The sequence below is a fragment of the Varanus komodoensis genome, unplaced genomic scaffold, assembly GCF_004798865.1.
Source record: "Varanus komodoensis strain SLA01 unplaced genomic scaffold, ASM479886v1 scaffold19, whole genome shotgun sequence".
Taxonomy (NCBI): domain Eukaryota; kingdom Metazoa; phylum Chordata; class Lepidosauria; order Squamata; family Varanidae; genus Varanus; species Varanus komodoensis.
In genome coordinates this window covers 5,523,431-5,536,097 of record NW_025335550.1, presented here as the reverse complement: position 1 = coordinate 5,536,097, position 12,667 = coordinate 5,523,431, and the positions used below count along the sequence as shown (strand labels likewise).

The 12,667-nt window shown below is 46.4% G+C and overlaps 1 protein-coding gene across 3 annotated transcripts in view; it reads right to left on the bottom strand.

The window, feature by feature from the left end:
- The window catches only part of ADCY7 (adenylate cyclase 7), a 46,157-nt gene that overhangs the window by 7,588 nt on the left and 25,902 nt on the right, over window positions 1-12,667 (bottom strand). Inside the window, exons 11-22 of one of the 3 annotated variants that reach the window (XM_044427567.1) lie at window positions 11,609-11,794; window positions 10,987-11,030; window positions 10,410-10,463; window positions 9,932-10,012; window positions 8,525-8,606; window positions 7,394-7,491; window positions 6,450-6,534; window positions 6,090-6,227; window positions 4,723-4,782; window positions 2,945-3,111; window positions 2,149-2,230; window positions 511-669 (exon numbers count right to left, since the gene is read on the bottom strand). In XM_044427567.1, coding sequence (XP_044283502.1) covers window positions 511-669; window positions 2,149-2,230; window positions 2,945-3,111; window positions 4,723-4,782; window positions 6,090-6,227; window positions 6,450-6,534; window positions 7,394-7,491; window positions 8,525-8,606; window positions 9,932-10,012; window positions 10,410-10,463; window positions 10,987-11,030; window positions 11,609-11,794 — 1,236 coding nt within the window. The remainder of the gene's footprint in view (window positions 1-510; window positions 670-2,148; window positions 2,231-2,944; window positions 3,112-4,722; window positions 4,783-6,089; window positions 6,228-6,449; window positions 6,535-7,393; window positions 7,492-8,524; window positions 8,607-9,931; window positions 10,013-10,409; window positions 10,464-10,986; window positions 11,031-11,608; window positions 11,795-12,667) is intronic. The other 2 variants (XM_044427568.1, XM_044427569.1) reach the window with 2 other exon arrangements.

Genomic DNA, 12,667 nt, shown 5'->3' with positions numbered 1-12,667 from the left:
GACGCTCAACAAAAGGTCGCCATCCGGAATCTTTGGATTCACCCGGCCAGCCACGCCTCCTTCCAGGATGCTCCATTCCGCTCGTCTCCCTCCCAATTTCCCATCATTTCCCCATCCTGTGCCTTCTGCAGCTGCTCAGGAGAAGGCTATCACCTTGCAGGTTGCCCACAGGCCGGACACTATGTGAGCTAAATGCCGGCCAGGAGGAAGGCCTGGTTTGATTCAGCATGGCGGTTCTAAGGTTTGGTCTTTTGGTTCCCCCTCCTTTGGGCTTGCCCCTGAAGCATTTCTGAAAACCACACATTTCCTCCAAGTCTGCCAGGATCTCCGCCTCTTTGCACAGGCAGTAAGTTTTGACTACTTAGGCATCCCTGCACTGAGAATGACTCTACTGTTAATATTTAGGCTTCTACAGCTTCGGCGTTAGTGCCGGGGTCAAGAGAACCCTCTCTGAAACGATCAGCTAGTATGAAAACACCATTAGCCAAACCAGCTAATATTCTTCCGTACCTCATTTAATTTGTTGTCTCCAATAAAATGGGCAGCAACATGAGCTGGAAGGACATTTTCCAGAAGCAGTCTGTTTACATTCTCCATGGTTTCGAAAGATTCGTTTTCTTTTTTGAATTTATTCTTCTGCAGGCAGTCCAGCCGACAGTAATAGTCTATCTGCAAGCAAGGGAAGGAGTAATGAAACACTTAGTGAAACATCATCAGCAAACAAAACACTTCCCATGCTGCTGTTGTAAATAGGATAAGCAGCCGCACAGTTGGCACAGGGCACTTTCACGTGCAGCCTGCCTGATCCAGGGCCACATGAAAAATGCGCTTCAGTGAAGACCACCGAAGAAAAAAATCAGTAACCTTCTGTCTGGTGTCCTTCCTGCCAAACATCTTCTAGGAAATGCAGCAGCGCTATTTGAATGATTCATTTATGAAACACCTGCACCCACACCCCCTTTTTAAGCAGGAATTTTGTTGTGTTTTCCCTAAGTCAACTCGATTTGCAGAATTCTTTGCTGTTCTATGTTTCTGACTCCTGTCGATCTGTGAGTTGGCAAAATCTAATCCAGTATATATTCTTTAATTAGAGCACATTTTTCCTCTTGCCTTTAGCAGTCAGTCATTCTCCAGATGCATCCCACCAAGACGTGTTTGCGCCATTTCTTTGCAACGGCAACAAACCCTTTTGTACTTTTTGGGGCTTCCACTGTGGCACAAGAGCAATGCCTCAAACCACGTCAAATGGGGCACCGGACCAATACGTGGCTCCTTCGGGGTACTCAAGCCCCCCACGATTCCCCTTGTGGAATTCCCACATGCGATACACACACAAGGACGCAGACAACAAAGCCCAGTGCTTTCACGCACAGGCTGTGTTCCCTGCAGCCTAATTTACTCCCACGAGCCACATTTCTATTTTAAACTGCACTTATTTATCCCACATCGTTGCACTCTGTTTTCTAGATTGCCTCAGCAGTCATCAAATATAATCATCGCCATTATTAATAGCCCAACAAATTTGAGCTGTTTGCATGCAAAGGGGGGGTCATTTTGTTGCTGGCATGTAGAAGAATAAATGCGCTGGCACGCATGGAACCCCAAACGCCATGAACCAGTAAGGTTTCCTCTGCCATATGGGGGACGGTGCAATCTAAAGATGGTAGTGAGGCTACCACCACCTCAATTTTGCATTCAAAGGAAGTGTGGGGGTCATTCTAAAATACTCCATACAATTAAAAATCGAATTAATACAAAGAGAGTGCTAAGGAGAAGATGTCATGCCCATCTCGCTTCCAACTCAGTTAATTTTCTGCTTGCATAAAGATTTCTTTTCCATGGGGGAATATCAGAAATCCAGGATCCCCACCTGCAATCTGAAATGTCACCATTTAATTTAACAATACAGGATTCTGCTGCCTCATTGCCACTAATATTTTTAATCCAGGTCTTCCAACAATGCATATTGTCTCTCATTGCAGCATTTTGATATGTGAAGTCTCCAAAAATAATTCTGGAACAATGGATGAGAAAGCCTTTTTCCCACTTATCACAAGCCAAAGAATACCTGAACACAGTTTCTTAGTTTACCTGTTCAGAAGTGCCAGGCAAAACAGAAGTCTACAAGAACAGTGCTGAGAACCTTACCTGTTTCGACAGCAGAACCAGGGTTATATAAAACAGAGCCAGGTACAAATTGGTCATTATTGTTGGTTGTTTCATTAGAAACCTAAAACCAAAAGAGAACATGTGGGAAAGATAACTCATGTGAAATTGTAAGTGAAACAGGCATTCTCAGTTTCCAAAAACAGCTCCCAAGCGGTACATTTCCAAGTAACAGGGCCTTCCTAGCACTTCCAGCCTGAAACTATCTGGCAAATTTGCTTGCTACACTGAGCCTGAAGATGAGCTGAGGTGGGTTGTTTTTTCGCTTAATAACCCACATCGTAACCATCAGATGATCAGCACACTACGACTTACCATGGGATGCCTCCCTTTTGGTACCCACAGCTGGTCTTGACACAAATCCCAAATGCCTTTGTGCAGCAAGCTCATTTCCTACCTTTTCCACCACTGATCATTTGTCACCCGAACCATAAGTTGTTTAGGCAGTGACCAAACCACCATGGGTTCATACCGGAGTGGGTTACCGCGATGTGTGAATCCGCTTAGCATCTCCTCCACAAAATTCTGCTAATGAAGCAGGAAACTTGTGGGACAAAAGCCTTATCTGGAAGTACCCTTCAAGGAACACTGTCCGCTGAATGTCCATTATTGCAATATTTTCAGTGGCAAGACTGCTGCTGTTCCCCATATTCCCCCATCTGCTCTTGTCTTCCCATCTTGCTTTCATTTCCTTACTGAAGGACCATTTCTTTGCGCTGTAGTCTAACACTACACGAAACCTACAGAACGCGTTCCTGGTGGGAAACAAGATACTTACTCTGGCTCTGGTGGGGTGCCATTGATGGGGAGCTTTGGCTGGTTGGTGTTAAACACTATGAAATACCCAATGACCGCTCCCGACAAAAGCAGAAGCTTGAATTCAAAGCTCATTCGAAGGAACACAGAGCACGCGATAAAACCCAAGAGGCAGCTGTATGTGTAATACTGAAACAGAAGAGGTTAAAAAATGCTCAAACATACATCCCTGAAACAAGGCATTATGCACTGTGCAGCTTTCAATGACCTGCATATAAAAGTACGAAGGGTTAGGTTCATATGCAAAACACCAAGCTATCCAGGATCAATTTACGAGCGTCCCTTTCATTCTAATGGATCCAATCTAATTAGGGATGGTAACACTGGATACCTCTCAAACTCAGACCGTCTTCTAAGCCAGCCAAGTTTAAATGAGGGGTTGTTTATCTGGGATGTTTCAACCCCAACCAGAATTTGTTTTCAATCATCCTCTCGTGGAATCCATCCCTCTAGCACATCCTCTTGTGCTTGGCCTGATCCTGAAAAAAGCACGCTGAGCCGAGAGGTCTGCAAACATCTGTGGAGGCCCAGGTGCACCTTCCCCACTGAGCAAGGTGGTCACTGCTGCCCGGCAGCCCCAGTGACCAACCATCTGTATGTGGAGTCGCACGCAGCGGCTGGACCAGGGGCGGGACAGGGGTGCTGCTTGCACAGAGCAGGGGGCGCCATTCTAGGTCACCGCCCTGTGTACTCCAGGCAAGCTTGCCAGAACTAGAACGCAGGGTTCCTGCAAAGCAAACTGGGAGCAGAGGCCTGCACATCTGCACCGACACTTGGGCCACTAGATTCCCACCTCCCATCAGATTCCAGACACTCCACTCCTCATAAAAATCGCAGCCAGGCTTTTGCGGAAGTGAAACTAATCTCTGCCAAAGTCCTCTTCCGGATGAAACCGGGTGAGAGGGAAGTCTGAGAACTTGGCGCTCTTCTCAGCCTTGCTCGGGATCATCCACATGGCACTCGACCGGAGTTCTGTGTTCCGTGCGAGCCCCCCCAGGCAGGCACACGCCATGCCTCTGCAACCGTGCCACAACTGGGTTCCCTCCAGATGCGGGACTCCGTAACTTCTCGCTCTGGTACCAGGTTGGAGAAGGGCAGTTTATAGACCACACACAGAGGCAAAAGTCATGCTCCATAAAGACTTCCGAGAGCCGCAAGCGCTTTCCCTGCCAGCATCAATGGAAAGATTTTGCCTCCCTGCAGTGACAACGCGACACTGCAGGTCCCGCCCCTTGGTCATCCCGGACCAACACGCTCCCTCCACTTTGCACAGCTCACTCTGAAGAGCACGACTCCCTCCAGAGACAGGCCAGGTTCGGCCCGGCTTTCTGCTCTGTTTCTCCAGTTCAGACTTTTCCTTTGCAACAAAATCTGGGAGTCCCACAAAGGAATGCTTGTGTAGCCCTTTGGGACCAGAACTGCCTGCTTTTCTTAGCTAGGAATGGAAGGGGGCCCTGGAAAGCATTAGGGCACATACTGGACACAGCTGGGTCTCAGTAGCAGCAGTACTAGGCTTATTCCGGCTCTTCAGCATGGCTGCAACCAACAAGCTGGGCTTCTTCGTTCTTCCTCGGGGGCTGCCCCGATGTCCAACCCTCCCCAACGATCAAAGAACATGGTCTTCACAGGGCACAAGGGGCAGGAAGAATTGGTAAGCCCCATTACCAGGCTTTGACGCACGCACGTAGCGTGGAAACCCCAAATTCCAGTCTTTAGAGCATAACATCCAACTTGACTCACTGAGTATGTCATAGCCTTGGTGTTCCAATCACTGCCATCTTCAGAACTGCTCCCCAACACCTGTATGTGGGGGGGGGCAGGCGGGGAAGAAAGAAAGATTGATTTCAGTAGAATACCAGGCCATGTCAACATGCAAAGCTGAATGATTCAGCACAGTATTTTCTGATGCGTCACTAAGGCAGAGGTGCAGACTGGCAAACCAAACCAAGCTTTGTAGGATTTCTCATTTAGGAGGCCATCATACAAGTACTAATATCCTGATCAGCGGAGAGACCTGTTTCAGTCTTGGGGTCATGGATTGTCACTGGTGTGCCTCTGAGCACAGCCTTGCTCTTCGCACTTGCCTGTATTCCAGAGGAAACAAGCAGATCCACTTCCTTTAGAGCTGACAGTTTCCTATCCTTCCAAACATTGATTAACCCCTTGAAAGGGGAGTCAAGGTTCATTCAGGGATTTTTATTCCATAATAGCCAGCTGTAAACATAAGCAATTTGCAGCTAATGGCATGCCTATTACAGGGAAAGGGGATGGAGGAGCTAGATAGCAGATGGGTGAAATTGCTGCACCTAGGAATCAAAACATTATGTAGTACTTTGAGGAAGAGATAAGAAAATACTGAAAGCTTGCCAGGTTTTGCTATTAAGCCAACACAATTAATGCATGAAACAAAAGCACTTTTTTAACTCATCGGGGTGGTAAGTGATGCAATATGGTTTCCGCCAGGCTAGTTTGTGAGCTAATTAAAATATAAAAAGCAGTTGAGCAATGAGAGTTCAACACACGGCTTTCTTACAAAGCAACCCTTCTGAGCCTTAGCTTTCAAAAGCAACGTGGTCACGGAAGGGGAAACTGAGAAATTCACCAAAATTTGGGCAGGGAGCGGGCTGAAATGTTTTACAATGCAAGGGTGGAACATATGGTTTCACATCTGCTTCTGTCTGCAGCTTGACTATTCACACCACTGGTGTCCAGCAGCACCACCACTGCAAACGCTGCCCATACTTTGAGAAGCAGCTGGAAATGGTTCCTCCCATGACTGCACAAGCAGCCGCCGCTGCCCATTTTCCAGCCACCTGCACTGACCTGTCTCGGGGCGGCAGCTGCTCTCGAGCACGTTCGCAAGCAGGGCGGAGTGCTTTTGGGAGTGCTTTTGGGGGACTGCCACGGTGCTACTTTGACACTTTAATGGGCTGGCTTTTCCTTCTCTGGCATTTTAAATAAATCCTAGCCATCCTTTCTAAAAGCGCAGCTCTAGATATAGACGAGCATGTGCAGAGTTCGTATCTTGTGGGCCTTGGCCACGGGTCTTTTCAGTGCCAGCAGCACCCCTGGTGCACCCCCTATTCAAGGCTGAGGGAAGGCATTACCAAGTTCAAAATGGCCGTGATGAGCAGAGAGCCTATTGCTATTGTGGCCAGGGGGAGCCGCACAGAGGGCCTCGTCTCCACCTTCTGGGAAAGCGTGCGAAGATAGCGAGCCGGAGGCCATCTCTTGGAGAAACATTTCTGCAAACAGAAGGCGGAAGCATCAGCGAGGTGTGTAAACAAGGCTTTTTATCATCTTTCCTATGGCAACGGATGCTATCAAATCTTTATGAGGTCCTTGATGAAGGAGGGTGACCCTTGGAACGGTTTTCAAAAGAGGGGGAAGTTCTGATCTCCCCCCACCACCGCCTTTTCAAAGCGTAAGTCTCTTGGGGCCGTTTTTTATTTATTTATTTTACTTACCCAACAGTCATCAGCAAAACACACACAGAGAGTAAGACCCATTATGATAGCTACAACCCCAAATGAAATTCCTAAAGTTGGCGTTCTGAAAGAGAGAAAAGGGTGGGAAGGAGAGGGTGGAAACAGAGATGATGCAGAGTTCAGGGAAAACACGATTCATGATTCAGTAGTCATGTACTCTCGAGGGAAATCTTAATTCCTTCCACTGCCAAGCTGCTTGCAGCTTTCAAATTTTACTTTCAGAGTTAATTTAGCAGCAGTTTCTCAAGCCCTGCATCGTTATACCCTCTCCTATCCACCACTAAAAAATAATCACATTAATTTGCTATGAGAAAGACTTGGAGAGACCAGTATACCAGAGGTTATAATACCTGATTAGCAAAGTGTTTTCGAGCAAATTTCTTCTACTTTTCTCTATGCAGCCACATGCAAATCTTTCCAGCCCTTTCTGTTGTCCTTCCTAGCCTACCTCGAGTGGGGACAACCGACCAACTGCAGGTCTCTAAATCAAATTTAGGCCAGCTGGGGGCAGGACAGATGGGGACCAAAGCTTATGCTTCACACACAGAAGGTGTCTTCCTATGGCTATTTAAGATGACATTATTATTACATTTATATTCCACCTTTTTCCCCCTTGCAAAGAACCCACAGCAGTTTCTCTGATTTATCCTCATAACAACCCTGTGAGGTAGGCAGGTTGGCCGCAATTCAGCTACAAACCCGTAGTCACTTAATGAGCTTCATGGCTATTTTCACACTCCGCTGCTTCATGCTTTTTCTTGAGACTGGTGCAAGCAACCAGAATCAAGTGGTAAAGCTTTTCTTGAACATCTAAACTGGCAAAGCCAGCTTGAAGCAAAACAAGTCCAAGGAAAAACATTACCAGTTGAATCTCCTGCTTGCACGAGTACAGAACCAATTTTTAAAGATAGATACGCACTTACGTTTTCATTATGAGTATCTGGACCAAAAACATGCACAGCAAGACGATGCTGGCGCAGGCGAAATAGCCTCCCACCTTGCGGATCGGGATGGTGCGATACTGGAAAGATACACCAAAGAAAGCACAGGTCAACTATTTTATTCACTCACTAACTTCTTGGCTGATTTGCAGGAGAGCTTTACCCTTAAGGAACCCTGTCACCCAGCTTCTTCGCTGGATCCCACAAATGGCAGAAACTTGTATCAGCAGTGGAAAAAAACCAAAATAGATTGGTCTTTGCAAATACCCTGGGCGAACAGAGGGAGGAACGAGTGGGTCCTTGATTGACTCAAACCAGAGCTTTCCCTAGAAGCAAAAATAACGAAACTGAAGCTATTACACTTCAGACACGTCATGTGACGACAAACCTCCCTGGAGAAGACAATCATGGTAGGGAAAGTCCAAGACATAAGACAAAAGGGAAGACCAAATATGGACTGCATCACTCAGACATGTTCAGATGGACTGAATCCATAAAGGAAGCCACAGCCCTGGATTTGGAACATCCACTGGGAATATCCTGGATCGGACATTTTGGAGGGCTTTCCCTCTCAGGATCACCGTACGTTGGAGACAATTTGATGCCACAGAACTACAAAGTTAAGAACTACTGAAGTCAGGATGAAAAGAGGATGATAAAAAGGGCTTGTTTGTGCTGTCTCCCAGCTTGTTATTCTTTCCAAACTGAGAGCAGACATGGACAGAGCTGACCATTTCACTTCCTCCTGCAGTCAAGTTTTTAAGACTTCCATCTCACTGTTCTCAAAGTGCACCTTTTTTCAATTCTGATAAAACATGACCCAAAATGGAATTTGCACCTATTTGCGCCAGTCAAAATCAAGGGGGCCAAGCAAGGAACCGTGTGGTACCTGCTTGCCACACAGCTGTTACAAATGAGGAGCTCAGCCCTGCAAACATGGCTGGAATCACAAGGATCCAGAGCTAAGCACTCAGAATCCCGAGCCTGGATCAGTCCATTCTGTATTTCCCCCACATTGGAACAGATTCATCGTGCTTTCTTATATTCCTGTGTAGCTCTGAACATATTTGCTTTTCGAACAGTTCCTGCAAAGTCTCTTTGGCGCTTACGAACCTCCTTCTCCAGTCCCATATCTACGAAACACAGCAAAAACCCGCACAGTCCACGGAAGTCGTCTTTTGAGCCACACCACGGCCTGCATTGGAAAACAAAGATATTGGGGCAAAAACACGCACACATCAGGGAAATGAAACAATGCACCTTGTTTTATTTATTATTTATTTACATCCTGCCTTCTTTCTCTCAAGGAACCCAAAGCAGCTTACATAATCCTCTTCTTCCTCTTATCTTGACAACAACCCTGTGAGGTAGGCTGGTCTGAGAGTCTGTGGCTGGCCCAAAGTCACCCAGTGAGCTCCTTGACTGAGTGGGGACTAGAACTCGAATCTCCTGCGTCCCAGTCCAACAGGATGACCATTACGCCGGATCGAAGTATTCCTACTGCTACACTGGAAGGGGAAAAGGGCACCTTGGATGGCTTAGGATGAGGATGGACAGATGGCCGATGCCCGGATGCTTTGGACTTCATCTCTGAGGAAGTCACCCTGAATCCAACCTGGGTGGTATAGCAATGCTTAAAAATAAATTAACATGATGGGGATTTAAGGTTTGCATTGCTTTTTAATACCTCTCTATTTCTGAGGGTTATGCAAGACTTGATAACACAAGGCAGCTGTGCAAAGCCATTTTGCTTCCTTGTCATCTGCTGCACTGATCTGAAGGGAAGATGCTTCTACTTTGCAGATTCTGGGAAGTGCCCTTAAGGGGCTGCTGCACTAAATGTCTTAATCAGCAGCCATGTTGGGAAAGCCTGTCTCAGTTTCCTGTTTTGTGAAGCCAGTGTGGTGTAGTGGTTAGAGAGCCAAGGTGGTGTGGTGGTGAAGAGCATGAGACTGGGACTCAGATGATCTGGGTTCTAGTCCCCACTCGGCCATGGAGCCAACTGGGTGACTTTGGGCCAGTCACAGACTCTCAGCCCAACCCACCTCACAGGGTTCTTGTTGTGGGGATAAGATGGAGGAGGAGAATGATGTAAGCTGTCTTGAGCCCTTTGTAGGAAAAAGGCAGGATATAAATGGAAAATAAATAAAGAGTTCATATTGCAATTGTGGCATCAAACGGCTGTTCCTCCTGGCTTGGGACTATGATTCCAAAAAGGCGGCCATGTGTGCTAAGAGGCAAGACTTCCAAGGCCCCAGAACTTATTTTCCCTGTTAAGGTTCACTTTTGGAACATGCAAAATAGCAGTACAGAGAAGCAGGTGTGTTTGTTCATCATGCAAATTCCCATCGGCCTGCTCTGCATCACTCAGACATGTTCAGAATAAAGCAGCATGTTTTTAAGCCAGTGTGCAACCTTGTACTACAGAATAAGCACAAGAACACTCCCATCTTCCTCCTCCTTCCTTCCGTAAATGAAGCAAGTTATCCTAAGAACAGGAAAACAAGATTGGCCGTTTACCTGGCTGAGTTTAGGCCCTCAATGGTCGACAACATTTTATCATTAATGTCTTCTTCCATCCTCCCCTTCTGTGAAGAATTTCTAAGGACAGACAGAAAGCCAGGATTCCCAAAAATGCAGGAAAAGAAAGAACAAAGCACAAAATCATTACACACTTTCTAATTCTGTTTCAAGCAAGCAAATCCAGAAAATGTGCAGACCCGTTCACACACCCACGTTTAGCAAGTGGCTGCACTTGTCCTAATCCAAAACAAAAACACTTTTAGGAACTACAAACAGAAGTCAACGAAACACAGAAAACCAAAGAACGAAGAACCGGGAAGCATGAACAACTAACGTTATCTTTTCAGCCAACAGAAAAATGATTTGATTTGCTGGAGGAAGGGAGAAAAGAAAGAAATGAGCAAGAAAATATCCAGATGTTCCATGCTGCACAGATGGGAAACGGATACAAACATACGGAGAAGGAAGAACTCACTTATAGTGTGCAATTGAAGGGGAACATAACTGCTCTTGTCTAGATCCATCCAAACTAATAAATGCACAAGGAAAGAGAGGGGAGAGAGAGAGAGGTGATGCCATTTGGCCTCTCTAGCGCATTTTCCCTTGAAATTAAAATGTATCACTTTCATTACCCAAATCTGTCTGGAAATGCACCATTCTTAAACTCTTATAAACAGACTTTCAGGTTTAAAATCTCAGTTATTTGGTTTGATTACACTAGCAGAGGGACAGACGTTTCCCTATGTATCTATCTATTTTGATCCTCCTTGGAGGATCTGCTCTGTGATTGCTGGACAGAACATAGTATCCTTGAGAGTGGCTCCAAAGATCCACAAAGTCTTCTCCAGTTCTCTTCCAATTCTCTTTTGGAATTCATTGAAACTCTCTGTTTCAGCACCTGCATCAGTTTAATTCTGTTGCTCATGCAGGTCTTTGTTGCCATTTTTAATCAGGTTTTGTAACTTCTTTTTAGTTGCTTTGTTGATTGCAAATCAAAAGAAGGAATGTGTCTCTACCTGTGTTTAAAATAAACAGAATAACAATGGACTTGCCTCTCTGAAGTCCTCTGGCGACTTGCTAGCTGCAAAGCGATCTCCTAAAAAAGAGAGAAGGGTGGACAGGAAATATGTTTTTTCCCTAAACATGTCTATGGAATAAATGAATTCAGTGAGCTAAACAACGTATTTATGCTAGCAAGGCACAGAAAAGCCAAAACTGCAGGTTCCCTGGAAGACAGAAAACCTGATAAATATCTGAGGACTGGGGTAAGCTTCATTCCAGGAATAGGCAGCTCCGCTGGAGCAGAGCAAACTCTACCCAGATGCTGCAGCACTCTGTTCCCACAGCAGAGAACCAGATGCCCCTGAGAAGCCCACGAGAAGCCCACAAGCAGGATGCCAAGGCCACTGCACTCTTCTGCTCATACCCCTGAAAGAAGTTGAGTAAAAAACCCAAATACGTCTCCGCAGCATGGTGTGTATAAACCACATCTGAGAAGCACGACAAAAGGTGACGCCAAGGAACGTGCTTTTGGGTTTTCATGGCGTCAACCGCAAGACTGATGCATCCACTGGACCTTTTCTGCCCACTGTTTTCCTGTCCTTTTGTTGTTTCCAATTCCTCCGCCGTCTGAGGATGAAACCAAAACTTAAAAGCGCAGTGACGCGGCATCACCTTTCTACGCTTTCGGTTCGGCGCAGCGGTCTCGCTGCTCACGCTTTCTCGGTGATTTAGATGGGCGAAAGGTCGGGCTGCTCCCCAGGATTCCAAATATCGCGACATCCGGACCGAGGCCCGCATCTTCAAGCCGTCCTGCACTCTGGTTTGAGGCAGGTGATGGTTGGAAGCTTTCTGCTTAGACTAAAACAGGGCAAAGCACAGATGGAAATTAGAGAGCATGATGCAATTAACCGTCTGTTCACATAGCACATGAGGCTACACTGCAACATGGGGGTAGGGAACTCGGCACTGGGACCATATTCTATCCCACACTCTCCCACACAGTGGCGAAAAGAGCACCGGCAGCTCTTTCGGCGACAAGCTACCACGGGCCCTTAGAAATGTCACATTTAGCTTGACGACAAGCAAAACCTTCGAAGCTCCTCCTGGCCATTTAGAATAAAAGAGGGGAAAGGGAAGGCCCACAAACCCAAGCTGAGCTGCGACCCATTCCTGCTCTGGAAAACTGTGATGTTCCACTTAGCATGAGATACAAGCACAGTCATACAGTACATCCTTTTCCAGGTATTAAGGCAGCCTTCCCGATGCTCATTATTCCACCTGGAATCAAACCCTTACCATCCAGCCCATTCTAACGGAGCTGGTATTGTTGGTTCATGGTCCCTGATATGCCCTTCTCTTGTATCGCAAAGCCAGGCTAGCTGGCCAGTTTTAACATTATAAAGGCCACACTTGGTTTTTTCTCCTGATCTGCTTGAAGGGATGCCAAGCTGGGACCCTTGTCCTGCACTCTCATTATTTTCTAGATTGGTTCTAATACTCCATCGCTGGAGATGTGTAAGGCAGAAAAAGGAAAAGAAAAAAGACAAGAAAAAGCAATGAATCTAGCGAACCGTCTGCTGCCTGAACTCTGCAAATGGTTGGAATACAAAACACACTTTTGTTTCTGAGCTGAGCAAAATAAACTAGATTTTACCAGGCAGAGCGCCTTTCCTTTTCTAATCACTTCTGCTCAGAATGCCGGTAGGGCAGCACTTAAGGCAGAATGTGGGA